Source organism: Poecile atricapillus, chromosome 2, assembly GCF_030490865.1.
Source record: "Poecile atricapillus isolate bPoeAtr1 chromosome 2, bPoeAtr1.hap1, whole genome shotgun sequence".
Lineage (NCBI taxonomy): Eukaryota > Metazoa > Chordata > Aves > Passeriformes > Paridae > Poecile > Poecile atricapillus.
Genome location: NC_081250.1, coordinates 13,225,734 through 13,246,623, shown reverse-complemented (window position 1 = coordinate 13,246,623; position 20,890 = coordinate 13,225,734). Strand labels below are relative to the sequence as shown.

Below are 20,890 nucleotides of genomic sequence, written 5' to 3'. Positions count from 1 at the left end.
GGTTTTTCCCACAAATCATGACTGATATCTGTGTCATTAGTAGGGTAGCTGCCCATCTCTTATCATGATTGGCAGGTTAATAAGGGACCTGGGGCTATCTTTTCACTGCTAGCACACAACCTAACCAATTGCTTTTAAATGATTGCTAATTTGACGGAATATAAGCAGATGATGTAAAAATATCTGGAGTAATGTCTAATGCAGTTTTTACTCTTGTTATTCTGAGTGCTCTCACTTTAGAAAACAGATTAGAATGTTGGTTAACAGATTTTAAATTTTTTTTGGACACTCAGTTTTTAAAGAAAATCTTGTAGTTGTTCTTTGGTTCAATTAGGACCAAAAGAGAAGGGAGTTTTGTAATGCAATTGTCCTGTAAAGGAAAATGTTTTAAATTGGGGAGATTATGTGAGCAGACCACCTGTAGGGCATTCATAGCTCTTTTCTATAATGCTCCAAGCCATGCCTTGCTGCCTGCAGTCTGGCTAACAATGCAGGGAAAAGCTGTTTAAAAGGCTGTTCTCCCTTTTCCCTCTGGTGTTCACTAACTGTTACAAGTCTTCCTCTTAAAATAAAAAAAAAAAAAAAAAAGTCCCATGTCCCTTTAATTGAAGAACTTTAAGGCTCCATGGTGGCCAATTGGTCTGCAACAAGAGGAACCAGGCAGCAGGGAAAGAAACTTCAGACTATACATCACGTTTGGTGAAGAGAAAAGATCAAAGTTTTCCCAAACTCAAAAGAAACCAAGTTCCCTACAGATTAACCCTATTCATTTAGCTCCTCTTAAAGGAACGATGTTCTGAGCCACTGGGCAGACAGGTAAAAAGTTCAACAATTGCCAAAGCATTCTTCTGTTAATTCAACAGCCTTCTGCTCAAATAAATTAGCTTACTCCTGACAGAAGAACAATACCTTTTCTCTTGAAAAAGGACCATATTTGATATACAAAAGTTAAGATGTTAGTTTAATCTGTTAAGAAGAGATTGATCTAACAAATCTCAACTCACTGTTCCACCATAGTACATGCTCTATGAATTTAAAACATTAACCTTTTACACTTCAGTATGCATCCCAGGAAAGGCAGGTGCTTACAGAAGTGCAGACAACAGATATGAGAGGCGGGTGCGCACATTCCTAAAATAACACCCGCTTTAAAAGGACACTTAACGTGCCATGGGAGACGACTCTTTTGTAAAGGCTCAGTTTAAAGACACCGTCATCTTTCAAAAAAGGAAAGAAGAAGTACGGCAAGGCACCTCCCAGTTTTGGCAAACACTTTTTCAGAACAACTTGTTGAATGACTTGTTTCCTTGTGTCTACATATTTCACTTCTTTAGCTGGTAATGACTGGAGCATGAATGCAGTCCATAGTTTATGGAACTACCTAAAGATACAGCATCTAGAATAACCAGGGCGGGAATAGCGGAAAAGCGTGAAAAAGTCATTTATCAAAAGTCATTTTATTGACAAAATAGAATACTCGTATTTGCTCTTACAGGGGTAGCCTCTAAACTTTTTTACAAAAAAAATTTACAGACTGTATAGCTTTGGATATATACATATTTTACACATCTGTACAAGGTAACAAATAATTATATAAATACATCCTTTAATGTAGGAAACCCGTATTTAGCTGGGGTGTAATATTAAGACATGTTTTGATTGAGTCAATATTGTAAGGCATTTGCCTGGTCATCCACATCCCAAAAACCTGCAGTCCCCAGCAGACTCCCACGTCAGGATGGGGGGGAGGAAGACCCTCCCTCCCGTGAGTAAAGAGCTGCTGTTAGTCCAGAGTGACTCAGAAGCCGCTGTGCCTTGTCCTCTGCAAGACACGGGTGAGCCTCTACCCTCCTCTGCCAGCAAAATAATAAGCTGGCTCCTTGAAGTACATGCTCCCTGCATATGAATGGAGGGGAAGGAGGAGGGGGTTGGAGCCTGGGGCCTCTGCCAGCTGCATTGTTCTATACAAGCTGTGGCTAATAAGGACCATTAGGGGTTCATTAATGGCACCAAACAGTGAGGGGGCATTTTAGGCAGGCCAGTGTCCCTCATTCCCTAACCTTTGGCCTCTTTCCCCCTCCTCACACTTGAGACAGGGGCATCTGCTTGGGATAGGAGACAGAGCTGGCGGTGCCTGATCTCCACGTCAGGCCGGTGCTGACATCGCTGTAGAGGGAGCCACCACCTCCGGCCCCAAGTCCTCCTGCTGTGGTGATTACTGCCTGTCCACCTGCTCCTGCCCCTGTGCTCCCAGCCACGGCAGCACCTTTGCTGGCCCAGCAGCAGCGAGTGCAGAGGGCCCTCCAGGATTCGAGAGTTTTGCCAGACCAGACCCAGACACCGGAGGTGATGCCCACCACCAGGCACATGAAGTACTTGAGCATGAAGACGGCATAGTCAGGGCGGCGGGCCTGGTCTGGCTGCTGGTCACGCAGGCAGGGGCAGTTGTGTGTGGCCTCCCAACGGGGCCGGTTGTGCTGCTCGTAGAAGAGGCAGGCAACCACGCTGGCAGCTGGCACAGTGTAGAGCACAGTGAAGAGTCCCAGGCGTATCATCAGCTTCTCCAGCTTGTGGGTCTTGGTGGGGCCACCCTGCTGCTTGATGACGCTGCGGATACGGAAGAGCGAGACGAAGCCAGCGAGCAGGAACATGGAGCCGATGGCCAAGTAGATGAGCAGCGGTGCCAGCACGAAGCCCCGTAAGTTCTCCAGGCTCTGGTTGCCCACGTAGCAGATGCCAGCCACCGGATCCCCGTCCACAGAACTGAGCGCCAGAACAGCGATGGACTTGACGCTGGGGAGCAGCCAGGCGGCCAGGTGGAAATACTGCGCGTAGCCGGCGATGGCCTCGTTGCCCCACTTCATGCCTGCAGCCAGGAACCAGGTGAGGGAGAGGATGACCCACCAGATGGAGCTGGCCATGCCGAAGAAGTAGACGAGCAGGAAGACCACGGTGCACAGCGCCGGGCCGGTGCTCTCGTACCGCACGTGCTCGGCCACCGCCAGCTCCGGCTGCAGCTCGGCCGCGCCGCCCGCCGCGCCGCGCCCCCCCGCCGCCGCCGCCCCCGCCGCCGCACCGCCGCCGGCCCCCGCAGCCCCGGCCCCCGCGCCGCCCGCGCCCGCCCCGCCGCTGCACGCCACCTTCTCGTGCCCCGCCACCAGCCGCACCAGGTAGCCCAGGGACACGAAGAGGTAGCAGGCGGCCAGGAAGATGATGGGGCGCTCGGGATACTTGAAGCGCTCCATGTCGATGAGGAAGGTGGAGACGGTGGCGAAGGTGGAGAGGAAGCAGAGCACGGACCAGAGCCCGATCCAGAAGGCGGTGAAGGCGCGCTCGTCGGGGCTGAAGTAGGGGTTGTGGCAGGGCAGGGCGCAGTTGGCGATCTGCCCCGTCTTGACGCGGTTGTAGAGCGGGTGTCGTTCGCTGGACACCGACACCATGGGCGCCCGGCACTGGCAGCCCGGCTCGCAGGGCGGCGGCGGCCGCGGCTTGCGCGGGGCCTCGGCCGGAGGGGCGGCGGCGGCGGGGGGAGCCTTGGCGGGGGTGCCGGGCTTGGAGCCGCGGAGCGGGGGCTTGGCGGGCGGCGGCGCGGCCGTGGTGAGGTCCGTGCGGTTGTAGTCCATGCAGAGCGTGTCCGGGCTGCCCTGCTCGGGGAGGCGGTCGCAGCGCATCCTGTCGGGCCAGGCGAAGCCGTACTGGCGCATGAGCGGGGCGCAGCCGGCCTTGGCCCGCTCGCAGACGCTGCGGCAGGGCGGCAGCGGCTTCTTGTAGTCCTCCAGGCAGATGGGGGTGTACATGCTGCAGAGGAAGAAGCGCAGGTCGCTAGAGCACTGGATCTCCACCAGCGGCCAGAACTGGTGCACCTCCAGCCCGGCCTCGTCCTGCGTGTCGTGGTTGAACTGGTTTGGCATGTAGGTGTAGTTGTAGCCGATGCCCTTGCAGAGGGGCACGGTGATCTCCTGGCACGACAGCTCCTTTGCCGAGGAGGAGGAGGAGGACGCGGCGGCGGCGGCAGAGGCGGCGGCGCAGCCGGCGCGCTGCAGCAGGGACAGGGCGGCGAGCAGCGAGGTGATTTCCAACAGGTAACTCCACTCCATGCTCGGCGGCGCGCGGGCGGCGGCCCCGGCTCCTCTCCCGTCCCGCTCAGCAGCCGCGGGGAGCACGGCGCCACAGCACCCCCCCGGCCCGGCTACCCCCGGGGGGGCGGAGGGCGGCCCCCTCCGTGCCGGTCGCAGGTGAGAGGTCTCGCAGCCCCCGCCGGACGCCGTCGTCCGCGGGCACCCGGTGAGGGGCAGCCCCCACTCGGCGCCGGAGGATGGGGGTGGGCTCACGGGAGGCCCCTCAGCCGCCGTCGCATCGCTCCCCGCGGGGTCGGTTTCGGCAGGGGGAGGCGCAGCTCCTCTCGCCGCTGCTCCAGCGCCGGCCGGGCACGGGGCGGCGGCGGCAGAGAAGTTTCGCCGTCAGCCCCCGGGCGGCGCGGTGAAGAAGGCTGAGGCGTCCCGGGGACCAGGCGGTGCCGGGCTCCCACCTCGCCGAGCGGGCGGGCAGCGGCGGGGCAGGAGCTGGAGCGGCCGGAGCGGCTCCTTCTGCCGCCCGCCCGAGAGCACGGCTCCGCGGGTGACCGTCAGCCGGCCGGCCCTCGCCCTGCGCTGGGTCCCTCTCCGGCTGCCGGGCGCCCCGGCCGCGATCGCGCCACCTGAGCCGCGGGTCGAGCGCGGCAGCGCCTCCGCCAACTTCTCGCTCTCCGGCCCCGGCAGCGGCGCTCCGGCCGCCGCGCTCTCATGAATATTTATAGCGAGCGCCGCCTGGCCCCGCCCCCGCCGCATTGTCCGCCTATCAGCCGCGCTTGGGCGGGACGCGGGGGGCGGCTCCCGGGGCTCCTTAAGGTGGAGCCGCCGCCGGACTGTGGCTGGTGCTGTTGGGTGGCAGCGGCTGCGGGGACGTGGCGGTGTTTGTTCGGCCCCTGCCCGTGCGGAGACGCGCGGTTCTGCACCGCGGTGCGCGGGCTGCGGCGGCCAGCCACTGGCTCGGGCTGCGCAGGGAACCTTTGTCCCCCTGCAGGGGCTGCCGGCCAAGTCGCAGTCACCGTAGCAGCAGTATAAGTAGCACTCGGGACTGTCTCGGAAGGGGTTCCCTATCACCTCGTTGCCGCCTGTGGGGTTCGCCGCCCGTGCCGGTGTGCGCGCTGCCCCATCCCCGCCGTCCTGCCCCTTGCACGTGTTGGTGACGGGCGTGGGAGCGCGGCGAAGCCGGGGTGCCCGGCAGCACCACGGCCGACAGCCGGCCCCGCCGCCCCGGCCCCAGCGCAGAGCTCCGAACAACGAGCGCAGCGCTGGGTGCTCTGCCCGGGGTCGGGGCGTGTGAAGGGACAGGCGGGGACCCCCGAGGCGCGGACAGCCGCGGGTCACGGCGCTCGCCGGGGCGTGCTCAGGCGGTGCCGCGTGTGCACCCGGCCGGCGCCCGGAGCTCCCGGTGGGACGGCGCGGAGCAGCCCCGCGGCCCTGCAGGTGGACGCTCGGTTCCCAGCCGGGCGAGGACTCGGGCGTAGCTCCGCGGGCAGTGCTGGGCGCACCCCGCCCGCACGGCGGCGGCCGCCGGCCGCTGATCCGCAGCCCCGGGGCAGCGCCGGGAGGCCGGTCTTGGCACGGCCGCGGCTCCCGAGCGCCCGCGCCGGCCCGGCGCCGCGGCGGTGACTCGCCCAGGAGCCGCCTGCAGCCGCCCCGAGCGCTCGTGTCCCGCCCGGGGCGGCAGAGGAGCCATCTGCGGCCGGGTGCCCGTTCGGCCGCCGCCGCCCCGCGGAGCGCCCCCCCCGCGCTCCACCCCCGGGGGGCGCTCCGCGGGACGGCCGCCAGAGGAATCGCCGCTTTTCTCCGCCCGCGGCGGGGAGGGGGCGGGCGGGAGTTCCGGCGACCCCGCCGTAGCCAGACCACCTTAAGGGGAGCGGCGGCGGCGGGCGCGGGCTCGGAGCGCGGCGGGGCCGTCCCGGGGGGTTGTCGCGCTCCCGGGACGGGGCGTTTGTTTGTTAATCGAGGCGCTGCTGCGCCTGGCGCTCCCGCTGCGGCCCTAATGACTGGAACCGCGGGAACGCGGCGGGGCCCGTCTGCCGGCGGCGGGAATCGTGTGATTCGCGGGGAGTCACACGGAGAGAAGCGGAGCCGGGCGGGGGGGGAGCGAACCCTCCCCGGGGGGGCGGTGCGGGGCGCCCGAGGAGGAAATGGAACGCGTGAGGCCAAACAAGGAACAATCCCCGGGTTGTTGGCTGAGCCAACAGGCTCCTGTCGCCGGGTCTGTCGCCGTGTGAGCGAGCGCGTGGATTACCCCGTTAGGAGGAAATGGGCGATGATGGGGCGATAAACTCGCCCGCTGTGTAATCACAATTGATTTGCAATTGACCGAGCGCCGCTCCCGACCCCGGGTCGCGGGGACCGGGAAGCTCTCGGAGGCCGTGGCCGCGCTCCTCCGCGTGCTCGGACTGTGCAATCTGTCCCGCTGTTACACGCGCGGTGCTGTTTCTGACCAAAATCAGAACTTTCCCAAAAGTGGCAGGTAGTTATTTTAGCGCTAATTTAGTTAAAACCATTGTGAAAGGTGTTAGGACATCGAACAATGCCCGGTGAAGAAAATGTCTGGCACGGGACTCGGTGACTGATAGAGGTTTAAAAAGTCTCCAGTCCTGGATGCGGTGCTCCATTTTAAGATGTGACTCTTTCGCTGGTGGCTGCTTGAAGCGCACCTGATATAAAAATCTCTACAGAATGTAAAAGTGAGTGCGTCTAGTCAGGGGAACCGGGCGAGTCTGTAAATTACCGCTCTGTCAGGATTCCTCTTGCCTGTTACAAAGTACCTTTTTATGCTCAACTTAAACTCTACACTACAGAGACAGCAGATGTGAGGTGATGGCTTCCAAAAGCAACACAGATGCTGTAAAATTTCCATTGCTATATTTCAGCGAGGAAGCTCAGGAGACATGCTGAATACTGCAGTTTAGAGTTACACTATAACTCTCCTAGAAATAAGAGAATACCAAGTTTCTCAACAGTACATTTGGCTTCATTTTTTGCTGTCATTCATATGCTCTTGTTTTCTTACAGCGAGAAAAAGAGATGCAGCACAAAGATACTCTGTGTCTTGAAGCTGTTCAGTAATGACAGAATTGGTAATATGGAACTTTATGGCAATTTAGTAATGACTGCATATCCAAATTCCCCAGTAAGACCATGATAATTTTAAAAATTGTTTTTCAGGTATATAAAACAGCACAGCTGTGAGGAGGCTGCTTTGCTTTATGTGACTGAAAAGCAGCCTGATTTGCTCAAGACTGTGGAATCAGAGCCCATTGTGTGTTCCTCATACTTGGAGACTTCCCTGAAGTCCCTAGAAGTCCTGTGATGAAGGAATCAAGGGTCAAGTCTTTAAAATGGTTTGTGTGTTTATTCCAGAAAATTTAGCAGCTGCTTTCTCTGAAAAGCTGAACTTTGCTATAGCAATGCAGAATACTTTAGAGCACTTTTTTTTTTTTTTTCCCTGGGATTTCAAAACAGATGTCCAGTCATCAAATCATGCAGAAATATAAAGCTGGAAAGGATGTTACAGATATTATAACTTTTTACAAAGTTGCAGATTTGACTTGTTGTCAAATCTAGTCACTTTGTGACTAGTCTTTGTCACTTCTTTGTCACTACAGATCTTTGTTGCCACAGATACTCACGCCTCTTTTATTCAAGCAATTAGGTTTGGCACTGGCCCCTCTAACATAAGCTTAATTTTTCTGTTCATCTGAGGCTTTACATTTGGGATTATATGGATCCCACCAAATCAGGTAATGGACACTACAGGGCATTTTAGTTAAAAATAAGTAAATTTAGTTGTGTGTGTGTGGGTTTTTTTTTTTTTTTTTTTTTTTTTTCTTCTTTAAAACTGGAAATAAAAATGCCACATGAAATCTTGGATTTAACATGCTATTGTGTTTCTGTAAAAATAGAGATTCCTAGTTTATAAGATTGAAAAAAATTGCTTTTTAATTCCCCCTGAGTGTTCTCCAGTAAATTTTAGTGTGGCATTGACTGCATTAGATTGGTCACTGAATGGTGCTTTTATAAAAATGTTTGAAAAGAAGAACTTGGTCCATGGAAATTGTTCAAATAATCTTGTTAGAATGAAGCCTTGACTGAAGGCAGTAATTTCATGGATTAAACCCAGAAGGGCTGGCTAGGCTGATCTTCCTATCACAGGCCACAGAGCTTTGTGCAGAGACTGTCTAAGCAAATGCTGGTTAGCTGCAAGACATAGGGGATTTTGCATGGACAATACATTGAACAACACCATGAAACTAGAAACTGTGGATCTTTTTGAGGACAGGATAAATAGGAGCAAGAAGAAATGGTATTTTTACGGGCCATTTAGTAAACACAGGAAGGTAGAATTGTTGTACTTTGCTGTGTTCAGCTTTACCCTAAAAAGTTCTAATTAAAAGTAAAGGAAACTGGTTTGTTGGTTTTATTTCTATTTTTTTTCCAGTCTGTCCTATTCTCTCACATGCCATGTGGTCTAGAACTGAGCTACAGGATGGGACATCCAAGTATGGGAAGGAACTGACTGATTTGTACTTCTGCAAGTCTGAAAAGCACAAATTATGAACAAAAATCCAGTGCTGTGAAACTTAAAGGAAAATAGGGATAGGAGAATACAGTGTGTATATCTATCTTTGCTGTTTTTCCTTTTACAAAAATAAATAAATAAATGGCATTCAAACATCTTCTGAGTCAGCCTGTACTTCATTGTGATTCATGAGAACTTTTTGTAGGCAAGAACAATGTTCTGCTTACATTTTTTCAGGCATGTCAGATCTGATTGGGGTTGGGCACAGTACCATGATGCTACTGTTGTTCAGTGAGATATGAGAGAGACTTCAGGCAACAAGAAAATAGCCTGAATACAATGTGCTGCAATAGCTACTCCTGGAGTGAAGAGCAGGTGACAGAGGGGGAGGAGAAACTTCTGGAAGTGTTCTTTGCTGTCCCCTTGCCATAAAGGATGATGACAAAGTGATTATCAGTGCTGTGGGCTGAGGATTGCTTCAATGGTGAACTGCAGGTTGTGGCCCTGAATGTAGCTGGAGGATTTTCTGCTGAACAGGAGCCGACCATGGTTGGATTTCTTCCTGAGGCTGTGTTGAGTGCGTGGGCTTCGTTAGAGAAGGAGTATGAGCAGCAGAATGAGTGTAAGGAGCTGGTGTGAACAGCAGTTTAGCATGGGAGCAATATAAGATGAGCTCTTATTGAAGGGCTTTAGTCCTGTTTTCTTACACTGTGTGCAGTTGGTGATTGGGCTGCAAAATATTTGCTCTCTCAGTGTAATTGTATATTGCTTCATTTCTCATTACTGAAGCAATGCAGGAGGAAGGAATGCAAGAAAATACAGATTATAAAGACTGTAAAGGAAAATGTGTTCTTGAGGACTTTCTTCATAATATTATTTTTTTTCCTCCCACCATTATTTAGCAAGCTGCATTTCTAATGCACTTGTGCTACAGATTGTAATACCTCATGGTGTGATGTTTCACACATGACAAATCATGTGACTTGAAAGCAAATTGTGCTGAATTAAGTAGTCCGTTGATCCATTGTCACCCTATTTGGAGAGTAACACAAACTTTATGCAGTTAAATTGCTAATCATAATGTATGTAAGGTATGTATGGACATAGTGAGTAGTGTTGTCTTCCTCTGATCACCAAGGTAACCATGAATTTACTTTTGGGCCACTGCTAGAACATTAGTATGTAAATGCACTCCTGAATCTCAGGAAGGTTATGTGGATTCAGATTGGCAAGGATCTCTCCTTGGTCTCTGGGGGTTAATATGAGAGTATAAACATGCACCACTTTCTTCTCAAAAAGGAAGCATGTCCAGGCCTCTGGCACACCAGTGACTCCTGCAGTCATGTTTGTGATTCTCTCTCCATGCTCTGTCAAAATGTAATTAATGCTCATATATGCTTGAATGGCACATTCACCATCACTACTCCCAGCATGGGTTGGGAAGTCCATTTGGTCAGTCTTCAGTTTTGGAGACCTCGGTTTTAACAACTTGGGTATAAACCTCTGCAAAGCTTCCGTGAACATCCACCGCTGTTGCATGGCCCCCTGCCCTACCTGTCTGGGCTGTGGCCATCTGGGATGGGCAGCTTCCAAATTACAACTCCCACCTGGCCTTAGGATGGTATGACGTGCAGGTATGTGGACTTTGATGTCATAGCTTCTGGGGGAATTAAGGGGACTTTATTCATTAACTTGACCTCCTTGACTTTGTTACTTAATCCACATTTGGGTGCATACTCTGAGTATTGGTACTGACAGGGCGAAGGAAGGAGGCACAGCAGAGGAGGTGGAGAGTGCAGGGTTGTCTCATGCAGGGGAAGTCAGAGTTGGGATGGCTCAGTTGCCACACTCATGCAGCTGTGGGACTCCTGGCAGGAAATCCTGTGTGTAGCTCTGTGCCAGCTCCTGGTGGAAGAAGACTGATGCAGAGACAAAATTAAGCAGTGTAGTCCACTTTGAGCTAAAAACTTCTACATAGGCTACATGGAGACATTAGCTTGCACATATGCCCTCTCATATACTGTAAATCAAATGAGAAACTAAAGAGGTGATGTAGTTATGAGTAAGAAGTAAACTGAAGAAAAACATTACACTTTGTGTTGAAAGGCATGGATAAGGCTAAAATCCAGATATAAAAAAGCAAATTGTATAACTGATTTGAAGAGAAACATGTCATTAAATCCTTGAACAATATGAAGTTGGTCATAAATTTTGATGCTATTTTTTGCACCTTGGAGGTTAGTGAAACTATGAGTTAAGGGAATAATGTTTTGCATATGTTTGAAGTAGACATTTTTAAAGTTTCACTGTTTCCAATCCTAACTTTTGATGGATGCCCAGTAGTAATTTTTAAAATATTGAATGATAAAAATCACACTGAAAAATTCTTACTGAAATTACTTATTGCCCAGGAGATAAAATGCAAATAACAGATGTATCTTTCATCGTTGATTTTTAACATTTATTCTTTGTATTTCATTTATTCTAAATATTTTTTTTAGCTCTAGAGTTAGACGCTGACTAATCCTTCACTGTACCAATTTTGCTGGGACAACAATGGTTGGTTATTCCAAATATGAGTAAGGACAGCATGCTTGGGCTTGTACTAGTTTTGATGAATAAATTTGCCTTGAGAATGACAAATTGTGTTAGCACTTTTCATTTTATAACATTAGACAGTCAAAGATATTAACACTTTGTAGGGAATCGGCATTAGGCAGTGTTTGGAACTGCTTATAGGGAGATCTCAGGTGCCTGGTCTCAGCAGAAACTGCTGAAAACCTTTCTCTATTTTTATTTTAGTAAAAGAATGGTGGGATTGAAAAGGTGTTGAAAGGAATTTCACTGTAATAGCAAAATGTTCTTCCTTTCCTTCTACTCACTGAGTTCTAAAATATGGAAATTTCTTTGCCAGTTCCTTTGAATTTTCTTGATTCTTAGTAGGCATAATGATGGCAGGAATAGTCCTCTCTGTGTATGGTGAGGGGAAAGAAAGAGGTACCCCACTGGCATGAGAATTTCTGCAGTTGTCTTTTGTAGGTTCACAGCAGTATTACAAAAGGTGCAGTCTTGATTGTTTTCTTGTCTTTTATTTATTTTCTTTATACATTTATTTTGCCGTTGGGGTGAGGGGTTGTGATTGTATGTCAGGAAACAGCCACAGGGGGAGAGAAATACTAGAAATTTAGTTGTATCATTTTTCCTGGTAGTATTAGTTGAGTGCTTCTCTGTCTTGCTCTGGTCAGGGCCTAGTTTTGGATGAAAAGCTTTCAGTTCTTCCAGAGGATTGTGGTGTTCCAAGAAAAGGGATGGTAATAGCTATGTTTGGATAGCTGATACTTTTTATTGTATTAATCTTAATGGATTTATTCCTTCTGGTGTACTTCACTGAAATAGAGAACCCTGAAAGGGAATAATGACTGGAGTATCTTATTTTCTTGCCACTTTACTGATTTTGCTATACATATTTTTGTATTACAGATTCCTTAGTAAGTGTAGCCATTGTATGAATCTTATCTTCATCCTTTGCTTTTGTAAGGTATGCTGGTTGGTCTTTTATAACTTAGGGCTCATACATTAAGTATTCACATCCATTGAAGTCTGTTTTTGTTTGGATTTAGCTCTTTGGCTTTTGAACAGTCCTGCTAACAGAAATGTGATGGAAAACTTGAAACATTTTATTGCTGTTTAACTTTTTTCTGATTTGTGGGTGGATGGGTCTAGGTGATAGGTTTGAATCTGCAGGTTAATGAGTAAGAAAGACCTTTCATGACCCATGAAATTTCCTCCATGAATTTTCAATAAAAAAATACAAAACTTGTTCTGTTTCTTTTTTGTCTTATTTTTCCAGGAAACACAACATGCTTTGACAGAATTCAGAGGACTGGAAGACTTTGTCTGAAAACTAAAACTTCTGGGTTTGAAAAATGTTACTGTAGTCCTCCTCTGACATTATGACTTGGATGCCTGCTGGCCCTGGTCTGCAAGGCTGAGGCTGCCTTCCACCTTTGACATTTTGCCATGATCTTTCCTCTCTGAAGGGAATGCTGGAAATGGGGAATCCCTCAAAGTGATCTGTCATCAGAATTCTCATTTAAATGGTAAGTCTAGTTGATAGAGATCTGCCACATAAAGCAGGTAAGCTAGAGATACAATGAAGTGCTACACTAGCATTTCTTAATAACATACTATGTTTTCAATCAAAATATTTTTGTTGATAAGTTTGGCTTTTTGGTAAGAAAAGTATACTTGCAGAAGCACATATTTAGACATGCCAAAAACCCCCAAACAATCCAACCAGAAAGTGTTTAGCTGAAAGCCTCATTTCCCATCAAAAATAGATGCAGTGGAAAATTTTCAAGCAGCCCTATATTTAACCTCCTTGGATCAGAATTTGGTTGTTGGACTGAGGGAGGCTTACAGAGCTTTTTGGCTGCTTTTGTTAGGGTGTCTGTTTTTTCACTCATGACATCTGCTTGCTTTTCAAGCTATATTCAACCTTGTTATAACTCTTGCCATTGCAGCATTTTATTGTGTCCAGAATGCTAATTCCCACTGGACTCCACTCGCTTGGGTATATGCAAACTCAGTTTCTTTCAAGGGTTTCTTTCAGTCTTGCTTTTTTGAAGTTCTATTTTGGCTGTGTTTTAGTAAGAAAATGTGAGTACTGTGTACTGACTGTGCACAAAACGGGCACTACAATACAGTTCCTAGTTCTTTACCCAGGGTAGCCTTGCTTTGGCAGGTTGTGGATACAAAAGTTTACGTAAGTTGAAGGGGTAACTGGAGAAGTGAAAGAGAAGGTCCATTGGACAAGATAAATAGATAAATTACATTAGTCTCAGGAATTCTTGAGTGCAGTATAGTTGAAATGCTAAAGAGTTATTCTGGGAAAATACTGTATTTGATTTCTTTGCTCATGCTCTCTTCACTCTGACTTATGACTGACTGCTTTTGGAAGCAGGATACTGAGCTAAATGGACCTTTGATCGGAATTGTAATAGTCATCCTTGGATGAGGAGAAGTACGCTGATAAATGAGTAACTGTGGGTTTTGGCCATCTAGAACTCAGCCAAATTTATCAAAAATTACTTTTTTTTCACTGAGAAAAGTGAAAGTGAATCACTAAACATATGAGCATTGGAATAGAAAATTTTGTCTAAGTAGATTGTGATTCTGGAGTCTCAAGCATTCTGTTGATTTTTTTTTTTAAAGTAGATTTTGCAGCTTCCATTTCTCCTTTGTTGCTTTTTGTAGTAGTAAGAATTTGCAACAACTGTCTTAAATACAACTATGAACCTTTTTGTGTGTTCTTCCAAAGCTGGTGGGTAGAACATTAGTGTGAGACTCCTGCAAAATTCACTGGACCTTGTATTATGACAAGAAGAGAAAACAAAGCAAATATAAAAGTCGGGGAGGAAAATTGTTAGTATGATCTGCATTAGTTTCAGTACGTGTTATGTTCTGTCATTTGCTCAGTGTCAGACTGCAGTTTGTAGCCAGAAGCTACCACCAACTGGCAACATGTGGCATTTCCTAAGCAAAAGTTGATTGTTATTCTTTATTGCTTGTTTGGTATCATAGCAGCTTTACAGAAATGTCTTTCCAGATATTCTTAACTTTGTTCTCATGGTAGTTTAACTTAGTTCATGACTACTAAGTAATGCTATGCTGTTTAAGTCTTCACAGGCATTAATGATCAAATCTGTAAAGGAACATACTCTTAGTAAAACAGCAGGGGTTTTTATTTTCTATATTTTTATTAAATGCTTTGGAATTTTTATGATTTCCTGAAAGTAGATATATTTAGTTTTACGCCTGTGTGCTTAAATTTACCTGGGTGTTATATTGACCAAAATAGGTGGGTTCTCTTTTATTTCTTTTCCTGACATGGCAGACATTTTTATTCAGATTTCTGTCAGCAAAATTTTATTATAGCACATTGTTAGTACTAAAACTTCCCTTTTAGAACTATTTAAAATAAATATTAGTGAGAAAGTATAATAGCCAGGCAACATTTAAAATAAAAAAAATAATTTGAGTATTGTTGAGAAATACATTCATCAATCCAAAGTGTGGCAGGAAGGACAACAGAGAATGGAAAGCACAATATTGAAGCACAAGAGTGAGCTCATATGGTGCCAGCTGCTCATGTGTGGAATCTAAATACTTTCTGAAGCATAGTGCTCCACAGTCAATTAGCATGATTTCAAATACTCATTGTACAATGAGGAAATTTTAGTACATTAGAATTCATGAGTTGGAAAAAGTTAAAAAAAAAAATAATCCCAGAAAAGCAGTAAAAATATGTAAATTCTATTAAAATTAATTTGGAAATTTTGTGAAGTGAAAGAAGATATTGTAATCCTGCCTCTAAAGTGTGTCAAGAATGGCAGAATAGTGCAACTTCTCTCACGTAATTTGTATGCCTTAATCAGAATTTTTATGATAATGTCAAGAACTGAGAAGCAAATAAAGTTACCAAATCTGTCCACTCTTGAAATTGGAAGAATTGGGGGGAGTAATTGGGTGCAAAATAAACATGTGTTCACAAGTAATTGTACTGACACTATTAAATTTCTTTCATTTCAGTACTAGGTAGTAATTACTTTAACTTCAAGGAAAAGAGAAGATTACATCCTGTAAACTTTCTCATGCAAAATAGTCTGTCCTCCTGTCAGTGATGCTGGTTACTTTAAAATGTCTGTTTGCTTGAGAAAAGGTTTGTCAAATCTGGTTGTTAAATGGGAGAGAAGATTAGGAAACAAAAAATCTGGTTTGTAGTGGGAGCTAACTTTTGGGGGTGTGGGGCAGAGAATGGACAATGAATCATTAAAGTGCTCAGTACTATTAGAAGTGTTTTCCTTATGGAGAGTCCTTTATTGGCAGAAAATTTGTGAAACAGACAGTGAAGGCAAATGCTGTGGTGAAATATATATCAAGAATCTAATGTCAAAACACAGAGTTAAGGCATACATCTACAGATTTAGGAAATTATAAGGATAAACTGAAGTATCTGTTTCTGTGCTTAAAAACCCCAACTGTTATTATATGTATCAGTCTCTTGTCTGTTTTGTAGATATGTTTGTGCTATCTAAATGGTATTTTTGAAGCAAACAATATTTTTACAAGAGTCACTAATCTGGTCTGGGATATAAGAAATAGTTGTTAGCTTTATGGGTATTGTTAGTTTTATGGGTAATAAATGTGAATGTAATAATTTTCACTTTTAAATAAGCTGCTTCATTCTGCATGTAAAACAAAATAGCTTCAAGATGCTTGGTTTTGTAATTAACAAATGTCTAGTTGATCAAAAATATCCTCTCTAGTATGAGGCATGGAGATTAGGCTAGACTGTGTTACAGAATAATGTGATTATAATGATTTCCTTAAGAGAGCACAAAAGCAGCATCTAAGTTTCAACTGACATTTATTGACACACAGCATCTGTTGGGAGCCCCATCAAACTTTCTATTCTTTTCTGTTTACCACCTCCTGCTTTTATTTACAGTCGGCATATCTGTTAATTAGCCTCTGGTAGAGCTAGTTCTTCTAAGAAGATCTCTTGTCTTGCTGGTGATGGCCCCATGAGGTGACCATGTACACACAGTCTGTGAGTGAATTAATCTTTAACTCATTAATTTCAGTGCCTGATTCTGCAATGTTTAACTGCTGGCTTGGGCTCCTGCTCAGCAATTTGTATTTGGAGAATTGTGATCCTTGACTTCTGCTGACCTCAATGTCATGAACACATCCCAGTAAGCTCTCAGCTTCTCATGGGTAACCTCACTAAAAGTCAGATCTTCCTGTAGTTTTTTGGTTTCCTATGATCGGACCAGAATGCAGATAGGACGTTGATGACTGCCTCTGTGTCACTGAGGTTATTTGCCTGGTTTTTATTGCACATTTGCAGAATAAAATTACTCCTGCACTTCCTCAGCTGTGTCTGTCACACCATATCTGAATGCAGCATTTAAAAAAAAAAAAAAAAATCTGAAGTAACGTTGCAGCACGTGGATCTCACAAGAGGATGCTCTGGAGGGTTCCAGACTGTTTTACAGAGACTCAGTTAGAGCTTGTGATGACATGAAACTGTTTATAGCCACAGTCTGAGTGCTAGAGGTGCTTGTTGTAGTGCATTTCTCTCACAACATGGCTTGTTGATTAGAAAAGAAAAACGTTGTAGCTATACTTGAAGGAAAAATTCAGGAGCAGGGTTCAGAGATCTTCTGCCCAGGCCTATGGTGTGTGCTAGAAGTGCTTTGAGAGGTGGGAGCTGATCTGTGCATCTCACCGGGGTGTTAATGGTTGTTTGTTTCACCTGAAACCTAAGAAAAGAATGACTGGGCCACTTACTTGCCCAGTCAGCTGTAATGCCTTTAGTGATGCCTTAAGTGATGGCCAAGTTCCTCACTTTTGCCCTCTCACTCCTCCAATTTAGTGTAGCCAAACTGTGAAGACTCGAGCAGAGGTTAAAGGTGCCCTTGAAATCCTGCCCAGAGCAAGTGCAAGTATTAAAAGCCATAAAGTACATGCTGTGGTACTGTGAACATTTTTTCATAATTTAATGAGAGCTTTACTGATAAAAATTCCGTTTCAGTTAAATAAAAAAAACAACAAAACCCAACAAAACAAACCCAAACCACCCAACCAAAAGCATAATCCCTGGAATACATCCAGCTTTTGTACTGGAAAAGTACCTCAAAGGAGTATGATCTTCTCTCTTTAGTTGGAAGTATTTGTGCTTATCTAGAAGGTTTTGTGCTGGCAGAACTGCAATGCATTTTCTACTTTTTGTGGCTAGGCAGATCCAGGTAAAGTAACTTAGTTTTAAAGGAGCTAGAAACCTTAATTCCTTTAACGCAAATCCCTAAGACATCCAGATGTCCAGAATGCTATGAAAAGAGACACAATAATTAAAAATAGAAGGTGAATGTTTGCCACTGGTAGCTCATGGCTTTAGAGGGTTAGTGGTGATGCAGTGTTGTGACAAAAAAATCAATGAAGAAATATCAGTTAAAGTTTCCTTTACCAGCTTTAATTGTAAAAAGTCAATGCTGACTGATCTATTAATGTTTCATGGGGAAAGTTGACACTGAGGGGAAAGGGTGGGTGACATTTCTTCAAAACACAACTGCTTCTACCTGTTTTGTGGTTGAAGGACAGAGAAATAAGAGATGCTGGAAATGTTTTCTAAAATTATGTGGCCCTTAATCAGTGTTTTATAGGTACTGTTTAAGCCACTTTTGCTAAGGAGAAGCTCCTTTACTATTAATATGCTGTCATCTTTCAAATCTCATCAAGGCAGTACAAGGATTTTTTTGCACAGATTTCTTTTGACGTACGGCCTCAATAAATATGGAAATTACAACTTAAATCTCTTTTTTTTTTTCTTGCAAAGCAGTGCAGTGCCCAAATTCATTGAATTTCAACTTCTATTTTTTCTTAATGTTGAAAGACACATATGCAAATTTTATTAACAATATGCATGGTTAAATTTAGCTGTAAATTCCAGTCAGGGATTTTTGCTTTGTTTATTGTCCAAGTCAATATGTCTGTGGAGAAAACCTCCCGCTGTGCAGGAATACATAGTCAGCTACTTGGAAAAGTAGAAAGTTTAATTATGAGAGTTTATTCTGGAAAAAGGTAAAGGAAGCACTGGTTTTTGGGCTGGGTTTTTTAAATTATGATTTCAGCTAACAGAAATTCAAATACACAGTTTGTTTTGACACTAACTGTTATCAGACAAACCATTTGATTTTTCTTTAACCTGGTCTTCTGTGTAACTGAGAGGTTCTGAAAGAAAGTAGAGGTCATGAATAAATGATGCATTTCTTAAACTTGCAAGGTAAATCATGACATAAATGAAATAAACTCCAAGTGTGAAGGGAAAAAAGAATCATAAACACATGTATTGCTGACAATATCTTCATTAAAATATACTTTATCCTATGAAGATATTAGTGTCAGATGCAAATTTCCTTTGTTGCTCTCTCTGAAGTTATTCTGATTTTTTTGTGTGGTAACAGGGAAGTTCCTTTATACAAGGTTTTTGAGTGGAAGGGTAAATTATTGCCGGGGAGTATGTGTTATAGATGATATCCAAACATATTCTTGTGTTTGTAACAGAAAGCCCTCCAAGACTGTAGTTACTGGAGCGGTTCCCATGTGTTCAGTTTTTGTAAGTAATTTGCATGGAATACATTTTATCTAACTATGGAAAAAACCCCACTGCTTTCAAAGAAGGTGTTTCTCCTGTCTGTGTGAAATATGTAATAGTATAATAATCTGTATTTCTCCTTGTGGTTTGATGCATATTTCTCCTTTCTAAACCTGTTCAAATGTAATCTGAAGAATGAGAATGTTTTTTTATGATAATTCTACTATGGATGTTAGCAATTAGCTATAAGCTAATAAAATTTTTAAAAATTAGCTTATGGATACTGTTTGGTTTGCATGACTTGCATCAGGTGTGTGGACATCTTTGTCATTTTCCATCTGTGTAGGACTGATCCATAGCCTGGGCTTATATGTTCTGTAGTAACAGAAATGGTACATGAAAACTGTGTGTGGAGAAAGGCTGGCAGCTTTACAGAGGAAATTTCAGAACCTGTACATAAGTTCAGAATAAGCAACTGCCTTAACTTCCCTTCCCCCAAACAACTGCTTTTTACTGAGTCTCATTAAATGGCCCTAAGTGTAGGACATTAATGTATTTATGGTAGAGGGAGAGTTTTGTTCTGAGTCACTGGTGCATCAAGAGTTTCTCCATAACCTTCTTCTGGTTGCCTAACACAGTGAGACAGGCCCGAGAGGCACGGACACTGACGTCTCCTGGGAGCAGTCCTTGAACCTGATTGTCAGAGATCTGAAGGTGCCTAATCTCCTGCAGAACTGAGCAGAACTTCATGTTCCTAAGTAGGATTCAGTAAGCTAAATACCTTGTAGCTCTCTATGCATAAAGCTTAGTTGCAATATAGCCTCTTAATTGCCCACACATCCTTGTATTCTTCCACGCATGTTCCTCTCATTGGCTATTTACTGTTAATTGGCAGTTTGGATGCTTAATTATGCTTCTGTTTTGGGAGATGTTTCTTCCTAATCTTATCCTCTATTTCTTTGGACTGTCTGTTCCTCTTCAGCTCTTTCCACTCTTACACTTTCTATAGGTAATAAAGGCACTTAATTTCCAGTGAGTGGCTTCCCTCTTACAATGGCATGTGTGAAACATAAGACTGCTGGTATTTTTTAGAGCACCTTGTAAGGATGCTGTAAAAGCAATCATTAGGGCTCAAAATTGACAGGGATTTGACTATTTTGTCCAATCTATTTTTTGACCAATGTATGACTGACCAGTATTCAAGTTGCATATTAGCCAAATTCTACTTCATTTGACTGACAAAAAGGGCAGGGTAGGGATGTGTGTCACAGCTAGTTAAAGGATGCAGAACCTCGTGCCAGTCTAATGCTATTGGCACAGGAACTACTCTCTGCTCTGCTGTTGGCTCTTCTGAAACCAGCAATAGTAAACCAGGGCATTAATCAACATAATATTTTCTTCCCATTCTAAACTTTATCTCAGTTTTAGGAGTAGGATGCAGTTTGGGTGGGGATTTAAATGCTTAGATATCGCAGATCGCTTTTCTTGTCTGAAATATGCTTTCCTTCTTTCTAGTCAACAAAGGAACGTTAATTAATTATCTAACTAAAGAAATTAATGTGATTGAATGCTTCTTTTGGCTCACAGATTCATGCTGTTTGGCTGATCGATGGCCATGAGTGTTCCATGTGTAAGTAGTTATAAACACTGTTTTATTCATGTTGCTTTTTATCACAGAACATAGTTTGTATTGAGGAACACTCCAGGTGGACCATGGCCCTTCCATTCCACCCCAGTGAGGGGTGCTTTCAAAGGCCCTTTTGTTGCTCCATCAGTGCAAGGCCTAAACATATTCCATAAACAGCCTTACAGGATTAGAGAGTAACTGAACTGGAGTTAGAGAGAATATGGTAAATTATGTTAGGAACAGGTACAAGGCTGGTGATCCTTGAGGGACCCTCTGCAACTCTGCCTGTGGCAGCATGTCTTCTTGCAATCATCTCTTCAGCTCTGGTGTTGTTGCCTAAAGCTGTGTGGTAGATTTATGCATTTAATTGTCTTGTCTTTGAAGCTATCTAGCTGCTTTCAAACCAATATTGTTAACTTTCTACCTAATGAAGCTGATTAAAATGAAAGATGTTTATTCTTGGTCGGCTTCTTCCATGATCTGGGATGCATCTGGGAATTCAATCT

General features: G+C 45.3%; 1 protein-coding gene and 1 long non-coding RNA gene across 2 annotated transcripts in view; one reads left to right on the top strand and one right to left on the bottom strand.

Moving 5' to 3' along the window:
- Nucleotides 1-1,438: 1,438 nt before the first annotated feature.
- On the bottom strand, nt 1,439-4,230 carry FZD8 (frizzled class receptor 8). Its single transcript, XM_058833155.1, has one exon. The coding sequence runs from the start codon at nt 4,095-4,097 to the stop codon at nt 2,082-2,084; it is 2,016 nt and encodes a 671-aa protein (XP_058689138.1). The 5' UTR covers nt 4,098-4,230; the 3' UTR covers nt 1,439-2,081.
- Nucleotides 4,231-12,454: 8,224 nt separating this feature from the next.
- Nucleotides 12,455-20,890, top strand: part of LOC131576067 (uncharacterized) — a 70,407-nt gene continuing 61,971 nt past the window's right edge. Inside the window, exon 1 of the long non-coding RNA XR_009276920.1 lies at nt 12,455-12,698. This is a non-coding gene — a long non-coding RNA (uncharacterized LOC131576067). The remainder of the gene's footprint in view (nt 12,699-20,890) is intronic.